General features: G+C 40.0%; 1 protein-coding gene and 1 long non-coding RNA gene across 8 annotated transcripts in view; both read right to left on the reverse strand.

Moving 5' to 3' along the window:
- Window positions 1–1,264: 1,264 nt before the first annotated feature.
- On the reverse strand, window positions 1,265–7,193 carry LOC130267011 (uncharacterized). The gene is made up of 3 exons (XR_008843052.1): window positions 5,072–7,193; window positions 2,231–2,345; window positions 1,265–1,681 (listed from the first exon to the last, which is right to left on the reverse strand). It is a non-coding gene; the product is annotated as an uncharacterized LOC130267011 (long non-coding RNA).
- An 898-nt stretch (window positions 7,194–8,091) lies between these two features.
- The window catches only part of MSRB3 (methionine sulfoxide reductase B3), a 78,418-nt gene continuing 66,246 nt past the window's right edge, over window positions 8,092–20,263 (reverse strand). For all 7 annotated transcript variants that reach the window (XM_056516261.1, XM_056516259.1, XM_056516258.1 and 4 more), the window contains 2 exons: window positions 15,490–15,587; window positions 8,092–10,574 (listed from right to left, as the gene is read on the reverse strand). In XM_056516261.1, coding sequence (XP_056372236.1) covers window positions 10,410–10,574; window positions 15,490–15,587 — 263 coding nt within the window. In that variant the 3' untranslated portion in view covers window positions 8,092–10,409. The remainder of the gene's footprint in view (window positions 10,575–15,489; window positions 15,588–20,263) is intronic.

Here is a 20,263-nt window from a genome sequence, read left to right on the forward strand (position 1 = left end):
GGCTGACCTCTAATTCCAGGGAAGTGTCACAAGAGTTTTGCCACCATTTTTGTCACCTGCCTTCCAGCCCTCACTTCTAAGTTCACAGGTATGCTGGACATAGTCCCTCTCCTCTTCCAACACAGGCCATTATTTTAAAAGGTTTTGTTTGAATTTTGAGTGTTCTGCAGCTGAGCTTCAGTCTTTGTCTTCTCTCATCATTTTCTATAGCATACGTAATGCTATAGAAAAAGCATTAATATAGCTACCAAAAGACTAAAGATAAACCTACTTTCAAAGGGACCTTAAAATCTGAGAGACTGACAGTCTGCATGAAATCGCTTAAGTGCATCAAGGTGGTTATCACAAAGGCCTCTTTGGACAGAGGCTTTTTCCATGCTTCCTGGCCAATTAAAGCTGGATACACACCCTTTAAGTCTGACGGACACACTTCTGAAGAATTTGCTAAAGTCAATAGCAGAATTTGTCCCAGGACAGCAGGGAGAGCAAAGCGTAGGGTCACAGAGCATAAAGTACTACGAAGGGGTTTGCAGGATATGGCCCTCAGGCATGAGAAGTGATCTTTTTGCCACATGCAGCTGAGGAATCTCAAACAAATGTGCTCTGCACTATTGCTCATACAAATGGCATGGGGCTGCGGAAGCATGGAGGAACCATTTCTGCAATATGCTGTCAGCTGGCGAGAAATTTTGCAGGAAAGAAAGCACACAGCAGCTCCCAGCTGCCTTAGGCTGCAGGCATCAAACCTACAGGCAGCCTTGCTGACACCACATAATTGTCCACAGGTAGAGTAGGCTGAATGGCACCCTTTGAATCACAGGGTTTCATGTCTCTGGCAAATGGAAAAGCAGACATCAATAGATGATGAATATAGTGAGAATTGTATTCTAATTGGAAATAAGATGTATATTACCTTGTACTGGATCAAATAACATGAAGGATTAAAATGGCTGTGCTGAATAATTGAGATCCCAGTTGTATAATTTTTCCTATCATTTTAAAGTTATGCCACAGAACCAGAAATATTCCACTAATAAAAAAGGTTGCTAATAAAAAAGGAAAAATATCAAAGAGCCATCAGTGGATAGGAACATTAGAAAGAGAAGAAGAATTTTCCCACTCCTTGCCCCTTTTGTAGATCCAAGTGATACTTTATAAGCTTTGATTCTTTTATAAAATTATAAACACAGAGAAATTCCTGAGAAGCAGATAGTATGTATGTATGTCAGACATACAGTGATACTGAACATTTCCCTTATTTTTCCACTCGTGCAATTGAGGTGCTGTGTAATTAGAAAGAATTGGCAATACTTGATCACAGTAACAGCTGCATCTAGTTGTAAACTGGCGATTCAAAGCAGGAACATTCATGGGGCTTAAGACAACTCCATCTGAAGGATCACTTTCTAAATCAAGGCATGAGTAAACAGATTCATTCCTTTCTACTGGGACTGTTTGTCCCCAGTGCCACACAAAGCAAGGAGCTGTAGCCACAGGCACATTCGAAGCCTCTGTGTCATATTACTAGTAGCTTGAAATTCAGACTACAGCCTCTTTGAAAAGATAGTATTTTTCCAGAAATGTTTATTTTACATTTAGAGCTGTTATTGTTATTTCTTCTCAGTGGTGTAGAAGTCCAGTTGGAAGAGTTTTCTTTCCTCTGCATTGAAGCTGAAAATTCCTGGAAAGCCATGACAATATTCAGCATTCATGATTACACAGACAGACATATTTCATGAAAATTGCATAGGCTTTTAATACAGAATTATGAATGAGCTCTAATGTTGAAATTATATTAGATTGGATTTCAGAACGTATTTAACATATTTCCATACAGCAACCTTGGGATGTCTTTTCAATAACAGTGATTATTACAGGCAGGCTGTTTTTTAAGAAAACATTAGTTCAAGGTGGACAGGGCTTCCTGAAAAATGTTCTACATCTTTATGGCTGATGTTTTAGTTGTTTTGAATTAACTTTTTTCACAGCCAGAATGAAACGTTTCACCATATAATTCTTCATGCATGTCTTCAAACAAACCTGGAGCCTTTGCCATGAATTTTCGAAGCTGTAATACAATCTCAGGCATGAAAACTCTTTGTGAGCTGAAGGTGAGCATTTTGCCCTAGGTTATCTGGTTTCTCTCAAAATATAAATATTCTTAGGTAATGTCTGTCTTTTGAAAATAGTGGTTGCCCAAGGTGATTCGAAGGCATCTCTAAGTACCAACCTGTGAACAATCCCAGGCTTATTCTTTTACAGACCTCCAACAGCTGACTGCCCAGCCCACAGATCTTGATAAGGACAAGCTGCTTGGTCGAGTGGAATGGAGCTTGGATTTATCTCTATGTAATGACAAACACATTGAAATTATGCATTGCCCTGGAGGCATTTGGAAAGCAGAAGTCAGTGACTCATTGGGATCTGCCTGTGTGAGCAATTTCTCAACCTGCCCTCATAGCACTGGTCCCCAGACCAGTGGCTCAGCTCTGCCATTTTGCCCACTTTTCCTTCCTTACAGAGCTCATACCCCTTCTGTCTGGAACAGCAGTGGTTTTAAATGTTGTTAATTTGAATATATCTACTAGATTATGTTCAAGGTAACTGGGTATGCCTTTGATGGTCCATGTAGTTGTCTCCTGGGGTTGCAGCGCTTGCCTCTCCATATTCACTTACTGCCATAAAGAGCACATGGACTATTGTGGTTCACTGCCTGCTATTTGTCTCTCTCTCACTCTGGTGTCAATCGGACCTAAAGCTACAGAAAACACTTCGATTTTACCAGTATGAGGCACTGACAGGCTTTCCTTCAGTCATTAGCAAGTTTGATAGCTCTCATTAGTCTACTTTAGTCACTGGAGAAAAGAGATGTGTGTTTCCTACACTGGTGGCACAAACACTCCCCTCACTTTTATACTGCTGGAAGAAATGTGTATTTTCAGGGCTAAAACAGTAATCCATTCACAGTGCATTTCTGAAACCAACCCTATTCTATTCATCTCACTTAAATGGTCAAAACTGTGAAACTGGATGCCCCAGCTTCTACTCCTAACACCTAATAGAGATTCTTTGAAGGGATGTTTTGAAGACATTTGAAATAGGAAGCCCGGTGCCCTATTCTCACTGCTGTTGTGAAACTCTAGGTGAGTCCACACAGATGTGGATTTTTTATTGCAGTTTAACATTTCTAAATACCATGCTGGTTAAGAATAGGCTGAATCCTCTAAAATTGACTTTCTTTTTGCCCTCTAACTTGACCCATGAATGTATCTACTAATTAAATATCAACAGGAAATAAATGTCTTCACATAGGTAAAGTAGTTATCTATGGCAATTGTGGTTTGTGGTGAAAAAGCTAGGATGAAAAAACATCCACATTCAGAAAGACACATACATTTTTAAACAGTATATATGAACTCATGCATGGCCACCCAGCGAGGGATGGAAATGGCTGGAGACAGATGCTTTCTCCAGAGCCAATTTGATAAGGTCTAGGAGACTGTGCCTTTTCAGCCAAGCTGTCCACAGAGATGACAATTCCTGCACTCTTAGACAGAGCAGGCTTTGCTGTTAGCAAGGAGGAGCAAAGCTGTGCATCCCACTTGGTCAGCCTCAGCCCTGCAATGCCATTCACAAGTGATGGAAAACTGTATCTAAAAGTGCCTTCATTTGTACTAGTAGTAGGAACCTATTACAATTTTTTTTTCTTGCCACCCAATATCAACTTCTCAAAGAATAATTCCTTCTCTTTTTCTACTGATGACTGAGAAAAAAAATCTGACTTTTAGAAATCTCCATAGCCTGAATAGTTGAGTCAACTAAAAGATGAAATAAAATACCTAAAGGAAAGTGGAAAACCTACCATCTCATTTCACATCTGGTTGTAGGAAAAATGCTGCTCCACTATGATTAAAATCCATTACTGGGCACTGTCTTAGCCTTTCAAGAAATCACTTTCCACTGTAAACAGTGACTGCAGTCAACATAAAATATTTATTCCTCTCATCTGAGGATATTCCATATGCTTTGAGGTACTTGAGTTCACAAGTGAGAATACCAAATATCATCCCTGTTGCACGTGCATCAGTCAGCTCTTGGACGCTCTCCCTTGATGTCATGGTGTCAGTAAGGATGAGTGAAGCTGCCCTTTGCCCAGGCTGCTGTTTGCTTTAAAACACCAGATTTGGTTGTTGCTAAAAGCACCTCCCACCATGGATGTCCTTGTTTTCCAAAGTAAACAGTCCCTGGCGTCTTGTGACCTGAACAGCCCCAAGTGTCTGACCTTGAAAAACAAAAAAATATTTTATCTGAAAAGAAAAATCTGCAGCCTAAATAATTTGAGGCACTGCTTTCCTTCCTCAGCAGGATGCTGGAGTGTTCAGGCTGTGGTAGAGGCTGCTTATATGCCACAGACATACACAGGAACATATTTGCCTTCTAATGATATATTAGGCAATGGTTTTGAGTTGGCAGGCTACTAAAAGCCCTAGCCAAACAAAGATAAAATTGTAATTTATCAACAGAGAATGCTGAATTCATGGTCACTGGTGACTGCTGGGACTGGTGGCAGCCCACAAAGATGAAGTTGACAACATAAAGACAACATATTACAGATACTGTTTGGACTTTTCTCAGCTTTGGGGAAAAAAAAAAAAAAAAAAAAAAAAAAAAAAGCTGTTTGGATTTTCTTCCCTAAAATTGTTCAAACTAGGAACAATATAAAATGATCACCTTTCTCAAAATCCAGTAGACAGGGCTCAAGCAGCAAAAGTGTATGCAAATACTGTGATTGCAACTACCTTCTGCAGCATGTAGAGGAAGGCATGGAAACAGAGAAGTGAGGGTGCATCCAGAGAGGCAGCCAGGGCCAGGGCACTGGCTCACTGAGGAGCCAGCAGTGCTGGGCTTTGGGGGTACAGACCTCTCTTTTGAGAATATGGTCCATGGCTTTTAGGATTTAAATATACTAGTTACTTCAGGGAGTAGTGCAGCTAAGAAATCACCAGAGATGCTGGCTGTTACAGATCTGGGGCAAATGTGGAGTTCTGGAGGTGAAAGTACCATTACTGACCTTTGAAATTTCCCAGTCCCAGAGGTGTACTTTCACGGGAAGAAAAAGCTGTTTCAGATCACACCAGATATTTTCTGCACTGCCCAGCAATTATACCTGAGGATGTTCTCCAGATGTTTGTGTTTCTATGAAACATACAATAATAAAGTTGTAAACTGGATGAGACAATACTAGAAATGCAAGAACAAGGGCTTTAGGGCAGCCTGGAAGAACATGAACATTAACTAGCCCACACACGAAATCAACTTGTCCTCTTTAAGAGACCAACAAAGATGTATTTTATTTGTTTTTCCAAAGAATTGCTACTTTTCCCAGCAGGTGGGCACATACAACTTGTCATGGTTCCTACAGTGCCAACAGGCAATTGTTTGTATTTTGGGGAACAGATACTCCTTTCACTTGGGCATATAAAAAATGAGAAGTACAAGGTCCAAGACAAGATGAAGCCACAGCTTAGACAGTTTTTATTCCACTGTGAAAAGAAAATAATAATGTGCCATTGTCTGGAAAACTACAGAGAGCAACGACTGAGAGTGCACTGGCTTAGACATCTGCAGAGTGAAATGTCTCAACTGTTTGCAAGCTGTCTAACAAGAGTAAAGCAGGACTTTGAAAATGGAAGCATGTTGTCTTTTCTTGTCTGGAACTGTTTCTCTTTTCTGCTGGCTATATTGGCTAAGCAAAATGTCCAATAAGACTGGCTGCAAGTCCGAGGAGGTCTTTGGGGAAAGCTTCTGTATTTTTCCTGCTTAATTTGGGCTGCTCAAGTGGGTCCCAATTCCAAAAATATGTGGACATAACTGAGCCCTTTCTGTTTAGTGCACTTAATACTACACTGGTATCCTGTGTGTAGGGATTTCAGAGTGTCACCTGCCTGCACTGTTTGCAGTTTGGCTATTCCAGTGATTCCAATAGGGCATGTTTGCAAATATTATCCCACTTTTGGTTTTTTTTCAGCGACTGTAAAAGGAAGACAGTTGTTGGCAGCTGTCGTGGCTTTGATCTGAAAAGCCTAGTCAGGCTTTGTGGTGTATGACTTCTCTTTACAACAAAGTGGGAGCAAGCCAGACTGGAATGCAGATCTTCACACAAGCAGGATTAGACATTTCTGCAGGTTTATTGTGGAACCTGTAGGTGGCCTCATTTTAATAGTCAATAAAACAAGAAGTATTAGTCCATTTTCCCCATGTGCTAAGCAAGATTTCGTGTAGTGAAGTTGGAAGCTGACAAATTTGCTTCTGGTGCCATCGAATACTCTGCCATTCATTCTATAAACAAGTGGGAATAGAACACACATTGTAATGCAGAAAGTGCAAACATCTGTTTTGTTTTCATCCTTAAATTCCTTCAGGGATAGGAAAAGAAAGAGAATGATTTTGAAATGTTGAGTAAGGACCAGAAAAGTAGCCTGTGTTGTGTATTTCCCATTGCCTCCCAGACCATGCGTGAAGGACAAGAGGACTGCTGGCTATGCAGTAGCATTAACCACAGGCATTTGGTAACAAAATGAACAATAAGAAAAAATGAATACATATCACAAATTCTGTTAGATAAGGTCTAACACAAATTCAGTTGGGTAAATGGACTGCAAAACAAGGTTAACTGAAATAAGACTGAGACCATTTAGTACAATTGGCATTCACATCCACTCTTGGCATAATGTTTGGGACAATGCATTCTTTGCCACCTCAACAGAAACCCTGACTTAGGATATCTTATTTATGAGCTGTAGTCACTATGGTAAAGGCCTCAGTTTTAAGTGCTTCATATGCACACACTGGGGTTTTGTTTTAGTGCATGAGACTTGATAGAACTCATGAAAAAGGCTTACAATTCAAGTGCCTTTTATATATGGAAGGCATAAAGCTACAACAATAGGAGAACCTCAAAGTAGATGGTTAACTGGCCTTGTGTGGCTGATCCTGCCACCACTGCTTCTCTCACCCTGTGTCTGAGGCACCCTGGGGAACACTAGGACCATCTGAGAGAGTGTCTCTTACTAGAAATTTCGCTGGTTTTGAAGAGGTGGGGACACATGTGTTAAGAAAAATTGCATGCCATGCACTGAAAGACACAGCCTGCCTTGAGCTAGACTGGAGCCCAGAGCCATCCCCCGTGTCTGCTGTCAGGGCAGCACCAGCAGAAACACTGAATGCCTTAGCACAGCACCTCTGAATGCTGACAGACTTTTGTGCTGGGAGCACAGGGCAAAGCCACCACAGGGCATCCAGCTCTGCACCTCTTTTTAGTGGGTACAAGTTAGTACCTCATTTATGACATATCAAACTACTACAGTTTTGAGAGGGAATAGGTGGGACACAGAGCCCCAAGGGATCAGTTTTTGGACTAACTTTTGGGATCATGCTAAACTTGTAAACAAGTGTGCAGTGTGTCATCTAGACACTTGGCAATGTTTGAGAACGATTAGCAAGGGATTTAATTTCGATGTAACTCTCTGGTTCCCACAAGCATAAACATGGAAGCCAGTTTAAAAACAGCCTTGCAACTCCTACCCCTCCCTTACACCTACCTTTTAAAACCTGCTGCAGGGCTGATGTAGCAAGTGGCAATAACCTGCTGCCTGTGCAAAACTCCGAATCTGCATCCTTGCAGATGAAACTTTGGCAGAAACCAACTTACCAGCTACATTTCTCCACTGCAGATGGAGCCTGAACACTGCAGGGCTCTTATGACATGCTTGCATGCAACTTACCACATCCCTCACTGAATCTTTCAGAAGAGGCTAAACTGCTGAGTTAAAGTTGAGCCTTTCTCTAAACATTTCCTTGCTCTGCTGAAGCCTGGATATTTGTGGTAGTCTCTTGAAAGCTGGTTGGTGCAAGGACACCTGGTACCCTGCTGTGTCCCTGCCAGAAACCTGCTGGAGATAAGGCACTGTATGTATAATATTCACAGTAAGTTAGGGGAAAGCAAAGAAAAAACAGTTCCCTAAGACATCTTGTAGCGAAGGATGCAGGAACGTGATATAAAATCAGATAAATAAGGAAGAAAAACAGAAATATTTATAAAGAAATTTATTTTATATTTGTGTACAGCAAATATATGAAAACAAATTTGACTTGAAAAATGTATATTTGATTTCTTAAAAGTATTGAACCCTCTTATGGAAAGGTTTTAGTTATTAAAAAGGTACAGAAGGCTAAAATTATACTCAAATAATATATGTGTGTGTACGTATATATATATAAAAAACATGTGCAATTTTATATATATATATATATATAGTATATATAAATAAAGTGTGACTTACATGGTTTTTAAGGTATCTTATTTAAACATCTGAGTAAAATAGAGATATTAGAAAATATAGTTTGCTATTTCTACACAGTTTGCATTCAGTTTTTATAAGCATCTAAGTGCAAAATTTAAACATACAGAAATATTCTATTATTCTATACATTGTGCTCAGCTCCCAAGTTTCCTCTGTCATGATCATTACCAGACTGAACCAAATTTGGAGGGTTCAATACTAGCCCTTACTAGCATCTTCTAAGAGCAATAAAAGGAAATCTGTCTTACCTTGCTCTATGCTGTGGTATAGCTCGTGCACGAGAACAATGCATTTCCTATATTAAATGATCTAACTCCCAGAGATCACATACACCTCACCATATTGATTCATTTCATTGCATTCCATATCCTGCAAAAATAAATCTCCTGTAGGACAGCATACATTACTGTGCTCTGAAGCTTAAGTAATATATTTCTTTAACATAAGGCAGGAATCTACTGAAATTTGATAATACTTAAATCGAACAGCAATCTGGAATTAAACCACATATATGTACCACATTTTTTCTAGATGCTGCCTTTTTAATGTTTTTTCATGTCTTTCTAATGTTGCTTAAAAAAAAGGCAATTATGACCATTCCATATGCTTTCACAGTAGCTATATTTTAACTGAAGGGTGATTGAACTTTAGATAATATGTTTATTATCACTGACATAAAAACCTCAATCCTGCTTCCATAAAAATCAGTGGTTGCTTTGTTCCTACTAAAAATAAAATTGGATCCAAACATGTTAGTCACAAAGTTTGCTAGTAGAAGTAAATACTGTATTCATTAAGTCTCTCAGTGTTTAAAGGCAAAGTGGTGTTAGCAAATACTGCACAGTATAGCTTAAAGAACAGTATTATGCACAATTCTAAGCATTATTCAACAAAATAAAGCAGCTGTGAAAAACATCTTATGGGACAGTGAATTTTGCTACATGAAAATTTCTGGAACCGTGACAGGCTTTTTTCAAATTAATTTCTTATACCAACACTGTCACTCATGTCCTACAATAATTTGCACAAATTAAAGACTGGATCTTATATGCAATATGCGTCCAGACCAGCTAATCTTTAAAACTGAATACATCAGGAGGGTCTCCCTCTTTTTTCTAAACTTCTCTCATTCCTAAACTTCTCTCTAGCAGAAACCGTCATGTTTCTGAATCCTTGTAGCAACCGACAAGATAAAGAGCCTAGTGTCATTCTTCATCTACTTCACTTTGCAAGTTTATCTCTGCACTTGCCCATATAATTACCCCCTGCAGATTTCAACTTTAATTCAGATTTGTGTTACACTTGTTGAACAGGCCTCGCAAACAGACAAAGCCTCATTAGCAGCCTGCAAAAGTGAGCCTTACTAGTTAAAACCTTAATTTAAATACCAAACAAAGGGGAAACAGATGCTGAGACGATGTTTACATCCTCTCAACCACACCCCTGAAATTTTGGCAGTAAATTAGCCAAAGGATGGTTTTAACTTCTCATCCACCTCTTTCATTTGGGAAGGAACAGCCATAACTACAAGTTTTTGCAAGGTGCGGCTGATGCTGGGAGATGGTTGAATACATATGACCAAAGGCTGCATGCCTCACAAGTCAGAACAAGGCAGAGATGTGCAAGGAATTCAGGATTTTCTTATGCCCAGAAGTTTCTTATAGACTGGAGATAAACACAAGTCCCATTTCCCACGCAAAAAGGAATAGTGCGTAAACCTAGAGTGACACAGTATTAAGAAGAAACTAATAACTAATGATGTCAAAGCCCCTCAATTTAAAGATTCCCCAATGCAATCTCAAAGAAAAGAAGAAAAAAGAAAACCTGTGGACTCAGTGAATAAATTTTCCAATCCAATTATACAGTAAATGCACTGGCAGGCAAGGCCTCAGTTCTGAAAAGGTAAGGAGGAAGAAGAATGGTGCAAAATGCTTTAATACATTTGAACATTCTTAGGATATAAGAGAGCAGGCAACTTGAAAACTAGAAAACATTCCTTGTAAGCTGTGTGGGATCAATGCAGTCTTCTGCAGGCTTTGCTTCATCCTACAGCTCAGCTTTGCCTGTTTGGGCAGGACTGGCATTACTGCTGCCTTCTCCAGCGTTGTTCTTGTCTGCTGGCTTGAAAGACAATGAAGCAGAGTTTGTGCAGTACCGTTTGCCAGTTGGGCGAGGTCCATCATCAAAAATATGCCCCAGGTGAGCACCACACTGAAACAAAACACAATAGAGTATCACTGTGTCTGTGTGCTGCTTGATGGCATCACCCTGGGGTTAAGCAGTGACTAGCAGCTGCTTCCAAGGAAGCACATTGGTGCCTACATCACCCTTCCAGGTGGGATGTAAAATCTACATTTATTTGCAGGAGTGATCCAGGAAGATGATCTGAGATACCACAGGCGCCTAAGACTCCAAGCCCAATTTCCTGGGTGTTTCCTGACATACCACTGCATATGCTTGGTTGGACCACCATCCCTGAGGAGCTGCCTGTTTCTGTAATGATTTTTCGGCAGGAGCACTGCTGAAAACGTGCTAGTGAGGACAGCACTGCCCACAGTTCACTTACTGCTGTAAGGATAACTGTGTAAGAAAAGGACAGCCTCAGCTCTGGGCTATCCTCAGTCTGCAACAGCCCTTGACAAAAAACATTAATCCCTTTGGCAATCCTGGCAAGGACCTAAAGCACTAAAGATATTCTTTGGAGTGTGTGTGCTCTCATACTTCTTTTTTTTTTTTTTCCTTTTCTATAGCCTGGCACTCTTCTGAGCATCAAGATCCTTTCGGGTGAACTTCTTGCCCCTGGAGGGGATGGAGCTCAGCCTACTCACCTCATAATAATTTCTATAGTATAAATAGGGCAGGAACAGGTGACTGAAAAAGATCTGTAGTGCAGATATGTAAAATATTTCTTAATTAATAATCCTTGTCTGGGAGTAATTATAAATGATGTTGAATTTTGCTTTTTGTAAGAAATATGAAAGTACAAATGGTCTGTTGCCACTTTTGCTCTGTATCAATCAAACACAAATACTTGCAGTGCTATTCAGGGTGAACACTACTGATCCTGTCTGTAGGAAAGGTAACAGTCCTTTGCTTTACAAGGACTGCTTTACAAGTACAGCTTTTTGAAGAAGCGAGCCTTGCAGATCCTTATTCAAAAATTAAGTTACTATCACTGCACATTATGGCTGACAATTTATCTGGATAATAAGAACTTCTTGTAATTAGTCACCTGAATTCCACAAGTTCATTTTTACAGCCTGCCATGAGAAACAGAAAAATAAAACCTTGCACTGGAGAAATATTTATCTTGAACAGGAAAGTCATGCTGCTTTAACAAAGAGCCTCAGCCTTTCAAGTCAATAGCAGATCTCAGTGAGAGGTGGAATGATGTAATTGAGATCACAGACCTGCTCATGGGCTCACAGTCAGACAGCAAAAATTAAAGACTGCAAATTATTCTTAATATTTAATTAATAGTATTCCAAATACATAGAGGCAATAGTGATTATTCCAAACTCTGAGTGAATTAGTAATGACAAATCTATACCCTGCAGTTAATGTGTTGCTAATGTTCTCCTGCTGTTATGGCTTTTAATTCATCAGGAGGAAAGGTGTCTGTAGAAGCAGGTATAGCCCCACCTCCAAGTTAAACTTTCTCAATAGACTAGGAGATGCTCTCACATCAGCTAGGTGGGACAGAAACTCTGCTCATTTAATGACAGCTGAAACAATAATCTTCACTGCCTTTAGGAGCAGGGCAGGTAGACATGTGAAGCTTCAGTGCTCCCACCTGTTAGTTGCACCCATGCAGACACATCTCACATCCCACAGCAGGCTCCCTGCTCCTGAACAAGTGTGACTGAGACTGCCATGGCAAGGATCACAATAACAACTGATGGCTTCTAGCCCATGGTATCAGCAGAATGAGCTCCCACAGGCAATAGAAAATCGCATGCATGTCTGAGTTAAGCAGCAATTGCTCAGCTTTGTAAAGAAGGAAGATAAAATATGGGAAATAAGTAAAAGGAAGTTGAATGGGACCTAAAGGAAACCAAGCTTTAAGTCTTCTTCCTGAAAGACTGCTGTCTTGCCATCCTTTCCTCCATTATCCACTGCTTATTCTTTTTATCATTTTCCTTTATATCGAAGCCTTTTTTTTAGGTTAGTGTGTGCAAAAAACCTAAGCTGTTTCTGAAAAAGGGGTATCTAACAATGAAGCATTTTACCTGATTATAACCATAGTTTTTTGGGGGGGGAAGTAAGTGTCCCAGAGAAAGTATTTTTCTAATTGCTCAGCATCCTAATTAAATCATCTCATCTCAACTGAGAGTGCTTCAAAACCTCCTGGCTGGAAGTGTTAAACAGATCTTTTCCAGACTAACATTTAACAAAAGATAAATCATTCCCTCTCTACTGGACAGAAACAGAACAAGAGAAACTGCAGAGAGAAATGGTCTGTAGAAGTAATATATTCTCACACAGACTACAAAGACAATCTATCAAAAAGGTTTTCCTCACAAAACCTGAGAAGCTGTGTGAGAGTCCAAGGTAGTCTCATTACACCCTTTTGTGATGGCAGAATCACTCCAGGATTGAATTACTGCAAAATTTGTTACCTTTTGAGATTACCCCTCATCAAAAATTTATGTGGCAATTCTCTCTACAGAGGTCTCTATAACTCATCTGCCCTAAACAGAAATGTATTTCAGTCCTTTGTATTACAGTATAAGAAACCTGGCACTCATCTGACAGTACAAAGGATGAATTGACTTTACTGTCCTCCCTACACATAATAGGTGCTGACCATTTTTTCTAGGACATATATACATGCCTGCAGAGCCTCTGAAAAAGAAACAATTATCTGTTTCAGCCTTGCACATAAATATATTTGGCAGAATGAAATGGGACAGCGAAATGGTTAAAGCATTCCAAGTATGTGCTTGGGAGCAGGAAAGGGGGGGTCACTGCTGACTGTCAGTATGCTTGGATCTCCCAAGCCTCCTGGTTCTAATATGCTGCTGGGAGGCATGGAAAGCAGCTTGCAGTCAGCTGCTGTAGTTGAGAGTCCAAGCTATTGGTGTGCAAACACTACTCTTGTGACTATGGGATTTTATTGATTTGTACAGGTAAAACTAGTAGGTGGGGAAACCACAGGGAAAAGGACTCTTGAACAGGACAGAGGAAAAAAAGAGATGCAACTAGCTTTACAGTATTCATCAACTGCATTTGTATTAGCTTCTACCTGTCACTAATGACTGACCTTTTAAATACACTCAGGGTGTGTTCCAAAAATTGTGAAAGTTATTTCTAGGATAACCCCATGGATGTATTTGATTAATATTACAGTGATTTTTCCCCTGTGTTTGCTTTCTATAATGAAAAATGTTAAAAAATATTTCTCTTATTCTCTCAGACAGGTGGGAAGGACTTTTAAAGAAAAATCAACTACTTTTTCATCTGCAAAGGATTAATAAGGTTTTGGGTGTGGGAGATGGTATTTCCCTTTGGTTCTACCAAGATCTGTCATATCAATCCCACTGCTTTGCAGGTTGCAATAAAACTGTGGTTTTTTGCAGCTGCATGTGTGATTCACACTCCTGGGGCAGATACATCACGGAACAGTATTAGCTGTGCTGAGCACTGGCTGCAAAGATGCTCACCACTCCTCAAGCTATTTTCCTGTGTGGCTTGATCATCTGTGGAGTTACTGCCCCAGGAAGTTGAAATAGCTGGTAAGAAGTTGCTATTGGATTATACAGAAACCTTGGTCATATTTTTTCCTTCAAATTCAGATTTTAGTTTTGCTTTGATTTTATGGTGTCTGCATGTGACTTCTGCTAATATTGCTGGTCTCAGGTCTGCTAACACTATTTTGTTTGGTAACAGGTAAATGACATTTCCAGATTCCTTGGCCTGACCACAGGCTTCCTTGGGCTTTTTCAGGAGCTCTGGCCATCTCCTGAAGTGTGTCAGCAGATATAGGCTCAGAAGGCTGGCAGTAAGAAGATTTTAGCACTATTCAAGCCTAGTAAGCAGAGCTAAAGAGATTGGACTGCATTTTTGATTATGCTAGTACCACTGATGAAACATGAGCTTCCCAATCTGCAGTCTCATTGCTACCTTGCTAGCGAATATAGGGAAGTGGATATTCCCACAAAGTGTTGAATGGATCTTCTACAGCATAACATCCATGCAAAAACTTCAGAATTATGTAGTACACATGACAAACTAACAGACATGCTAATTTGGTTATTAACATATTGGGCCAAATGCTCTACACAGACTGAAGTTAATGGATACCCTTGAGAAGTTTCTCAACTCACTCTGAGCTTTATATAATGAGAACTAGTAAGGATACATATTGTCAGGGATAAAATCAGTTATCTCCCCAACAGCTCTGGAAGAACAGCAAATTAACACTGCCCAAACAAAGCTGCTGCTTCTCTCAGGAGGAGTTTGAGAATGTGGAGCTAGAGGACTGCAAGCTGCTGGCTGCAGCTGCTCAACATCAATGCAGCAGCTTCTCCCTTTGCTAGGTAATGATTATGCCATTCCCTTCACGGAAAGGAGGACAGCACAAAGGATGAGAAAAAGTAGAACAAGACAGATAACGGAAAATTTGGGCATGTTTTGAATGAGTACTGACTTCATTATTATGGCAGATGGGATTATTTGAGGCAGCCATGGAAATGAGTGTTGGGAATGAGTTAGCATGGATGCACAATAATGTAGAGTGATGGAATCAGCACACAGACAGTTGCTCCACTGCTTTCAACTTCTCCCAACTGCTCACATGTGGATTCAGTCGGACAGGCTCAGGCTCAGGAGCTCCTTTGAAGGGACCCTCTTCAGGAAGACTATTTTTGTAAACTCAGCACTGAGTCCAGCCTTTTACATCTGCTCTGTTAAATCTCACATGAGACAACAATGTGCATTCCAATGATCCCTTTGTGCCTTCAGCTCATTCCACCCAGCTTTTATACCTACAACCCATTGTGCTCTCTCACAATTATTGCTATTTAATAGAACAGAAAGGTTTGCAAATCTCAAGGAAAGCACAGCACACTGTAATGGTTTTTGCAGCCTTTGCCATCAGAATGGTCTGTCTGTGCTATAAACTAACCTGACTGCAGGATATTTCAATCCGATGCATCCCATAGGAAAAATCATCATTGAAAGTAATTACATCAGGACTGATCACATCATAAAAGGAAGGCCAACCTGGAAAAGAGGAACAAGATAAGTAAAAAAAGAGGGTGTCTTTGCAAAAAGCAGGACAGAATTACACTTTGAAAGATGTTTATCTCACTCCAGATCATGGAAATAATGAAATAGAGATTTTTTTTTTACCCTAAATCACTTATGTACTTTGGAAAACTTCCCCCCCCACGTACAGTTGTTTACGGAAAGGACTCAGCTGCCACTAGCCACCCAACATCCATCTCCACAGGAATCCCTGTGCAGGAATCCCTGCATTCCCCCACAAGCAGTGATAGCAGTTTAGCTCAGGGACAAAGGTCCCAGATAAGCCAATTCAGCTTTAACCACCAGTTAAATAAACCCCACAAATTCCACCCTGAATATAAACAGCAAGGCTTTATGGAACACAAATGCTTTTGCTTTTGCAATATATAGGTACTTAAAAAAATTAATTGGGAAATTGCAGTTTAGAGCCCCAAAACATGCCTTAACCTTTGCCTTCACCAAGGAAAACCCAAAAGGATGTGTTCAGACACTGAACCATTACACTTTAGAGGCAGTGAAATTATTATTATTGTGTCTCATGTCAAAACAGCAATGAGTGCTTCAGATCAGACATGGACAGGTGGAACCATAACTATGCCTGTGTTAGACACTAGTGGATGATCTGCATCCAGGTGGTCTGCATCCAGGATAAAACAACTGCACCCAGTATTGCACATGTTCAAAGCAGCTGATAGCTGAGCACTGAGTTTGCATGACCTGACACCAGATGATGATTTGTGTATGTGACCTTCCAGTAATGTCCAATTTACCGAAATAATGACCTTCCACTCTTTAACTATTCCCCACTAAGTCTCCCCCTCTCTACAACAAGGTAAATAACAAGGCAGGTCTATTTGGTGACCCAGAAGATACTCATTACTGAAAGTAATTTTTCAGCCACTCCTCGAAAGCCATCATAATGTTCCATTTCCTGAAGCAGGGTTCCCACATTAAGCACCTGACAGGCTTTAAGGTCATATCATCATCTACCAGTGCCCATCTGAAATCTCACCAGCCATCTGTCCTTCTCAGTCAGTCTCTTGCCAAATATAACACAGACAGGCAGCTCTTGATCTATGCCTGTATTACACATATGCCCAAGAAAAGAGAATTTCTTAGTTTCTTCTCCTAATATTTGTTGAGCATTTGCTACTGATGATTTCATATAATGACTTGCAACAAGCTATTAAGAAACACAGCAGCAGCTGTGAATCACTGCAAGTAGACAAATAAAGGGTGTATACAGCTTTCCATAAGAAAAGAAAAGAAAATTTTCTATACAGAGAAAGGAGATGTGGAAGATATCAACTTTTCTGAATGCGGTTAGATAAAATGTGTATACTGGAAAAAGATCCATATCTCTTCAGTTGTATCCTAGATTACTAAATATGGAAGAAGATTTATTAGAATATAAGCATAACAAACATATTTTTTAAACAAAGAAATGCTCAGAAATACATTGATCTTCCTTTTTGGAACACACATATAGTAGCATTTCTAAGCTACCTGATGACATTGCAAGTCACAAGTCCTATGCTCCCAAGATGCCGACTACCACCTCAATTGTTTCCACTCCAAAACTTGCTACAGAAACTAGAAGAGTCGTCCCCCTCTCCTCAATTATTACAAACAGAAGAGTTACAGACAGCAGGCAGACTGAGAAGCAAGCACCTTGAACAGGGAAAATATCCTGCAAAACAGGAACTCAAAACAGTGCAGCAATGTTAACTGTAAAAAAAAAAATTTAAATCCTTCCCCTCATGCAAAATGTTGCTGTCAAACAACTACCTCCACAAACAGAAAAAGAGTAAACATATGACAAGTTTTGTAAAAGGGGATATCCTGCTGACAGAAAAATTGATGTTTCCTAATTGGTGGCTCCTTTCCAACACCATTTGTCATCTTCTTAGCTGGGTCTCTGTCTAATGAAAATTGAGGCCTCACATAAAGCTAGTCAGAATATTTTAATGAAGCCTTTTTTGGATTTTTTTTTTTAATTTAATAATTTTGCAGAGCAGACATACCAGTTTGCCCTTGTGTGATGGCAGAGGAGTTTCAAAGAGAGAGCTTTTTGGAACAACCAACTATCTGATCATGTGAAAGCCTTTAGAGAAGGCAAACTTCAGGGCTGCAGAAATTGTCAAAGAAAACCATGCCTCCTTCATTATAGCAATGAGGGGGAAGCTTCAAAGACTGCAACACAGAGATTGAAGCAATCTGTGTTTTGCTGAGAAAATTATCTGGTGGAAAGAGTTTGGAGGAGATGTGTTTATGTCAGCTTTGACATTAAGAAAGATCATCCATACTTCTTTCTCTGGACTTCTCCTCTTGGTCTTCCCATTCACCAGAGAAAAATTACTTGCTTTGGATGCATTCCATGCACTTCTAAAAATGAAGTCATCTGAAACCTATATAAACAGGCAAGCTTCTCCTAAAGTAGTCTTTGTACCCAACTGGAGTGACTTCAGATTAGACTGTCAGTTCATGTTACATGTGACACATGTTCCAAAGGTTCCACCACTGCCATATATGGTTCCCAAGAGAGGGACTAGGAAACAGATCTCCACAGTGTGTACTTTTACTCCTGCCAAGCCATCTCCTCTCGAGTAACATGGCAGGCCAGCCACCAGCATTCCCAGGACAAACCCCTAACTCTGTGAGGGTTAACTGAAAACTGAGCAAACCTTGGAAAAGAAAAGGTCCTGAAGGGCACAGTGAGACACACTGTCATTCTGTTGACCTTGAGAGGAAGATGAGTGAATTGCTCATTGAGTTGATGAGCCAGACTGACCAGAGATCAATCCCCTTTTGTGGTCTCATTTCCTCTCCTGAGATAGAGTGGAAAACCCATCTGATAGTTTGCTAAGCCTTCTCACACCATTTTGTACTTCAAAAGCTGCCAGGAACAAGCTGTAGCAGCAGTAGTCTGCTTGCCTGCATATCAGGCACCTCCCAGTGGTGTCGAAAGCCAGCCTTACACTCTGTCTATATAAGTGGCAAATGGCCCAGCAGTGGCCTCCACTTTGCAGGCCCCAGACCACTTCATGCCATTATTCAGAAGCAGCATCTTCTTTCTCACTTTGAGACCTCCTTTTCCAGGTACCTGCTTGAGTTTGTATTTCTAATCAGTCACACCTAGTGGGCACCTATCCAGGCAGCTGGACAGCACAGCTGCAAGCACACAGCAGTTCCAGACAGCTGACAAACTGAACAGTCAAACTGAGATGCCAAAGTAGTTATAATGGCAGAGGAAGGCAGCAAGCACAGGGTGCCCATAGTCCAGCCCCTGTTTTGCGTGCCTAATACAGATAGGAAACCCCAACAGGAGTAGATTGCTTCTTTCACATTAATCTAGGAAACTCCAAAGACCCTTATCCTGTGGGCTACCTCAGGATTCTTTCTTAGGGCAACACAGACCACATGCAAAAAAAGAAAGACATTTTGTTCTCATAAGCTTTTGTAAAGTAGTTCAGCTGTTGACTGACTGATCAATTTTAGAATCATCTCAAACCTCCTTCCATTTTTGCAAATTTGCACACATTTTATTTTATTTAGATCTCCAGCTTCCTAGTAGATGGATGCGACCACTTAGACATTTAACCATTAGAATGTGCATCTATAATTATTTGCAGAAGCAAAAGGGCAGGTTGCATTTGAAAATCAGCCCTACTAGACTATTTTCCCCCTATCCTTAACTAATATGCCCTTTGACATTTTTTTGAGCAGCACAACTGCAATCCCAAAGCATGTAATACTCTGACATAATTCCCATTTCATACACCTGCCGACTGGAGAGTTCCAGTTTTTCAATAACTGTGATGTCCGTAGTTGTTTTTCATTTTAGATCCCTGGGAGATTAAATCCAACCTGCATTTTATCATTCTTTGCTGTAATTATTCCAAGCATTTACTTCAGTGAGTTATTTACAGATGGAGAAGTAGGGGGAGATGGAAGATGTTAGAACTACCAAATGGCACCAGATGGAAAAGAGGACCTTGACCTGAAAAATACCTTGTTTCTCTGATGTGCTGTATTTTTAGAATTCCCATTCCCTTTTAACCTAATGTGGATTAATGAAAACCCAAAGGCTTTTTAAGGTAGAGTCTCATCATTTATCTTCACTGAGAAGCCATGTCTGTGTAAAAACATAAAGTGTATTAGGATTAAAAAAAAAGGTAATAAAGCTTCTGCTTTGAAACTGCTGTAAAGCTGAAGGGCTTTCACTTTTTTCTTTCTCAAAGGTTTATTGAAACAGAATCTGAAAGACATAGGCATCCACAGCTGTAACTTCTCACATAAAAGTTTAATGTAGAACTACAAAGTGACATGTTGCTATTATGTAGGATGCCTGTATAGATATAGGGCTTTTTTTTGGCCAGCACAGAACATACTGGGTTATTTTTCTTAATATCTCCATGATGATGAATGAATAATGAATATTCTTGCTTACAATTATTTTACCATCAGGTAACACTCCTTTCTATGGAGGTTCATATAATTTACCCAAATGTAGCTAGAAACAGATTCAGGCACTGAAACATTCTAGTTCACCAGCAAACAGCTTTACATTAGATATGTATTCCAACAGGAAAAAAAAAAGCCATTACTTTCCAGCACCATCCAGATACAAGAAAGACAACACAGTACTATTT

The sequence above is a fragment of the Oenanthe melanoleuca genome, chromosome 1A (genome assembly GCF_029582105.1).
Source record: "Oenanthe melanoleuca isolate GR-GAL-2019-014 chromosome 1A, OMel1.0, whole genome shotgun sequence".
Taxonomy (NCBI): domain Eukaryota; kingdom Metazoa; phylum Chordata; class Aves; order Passeriformes; family Muscicapidae; genus Oenanthe; species Oenanthe melanoleuca.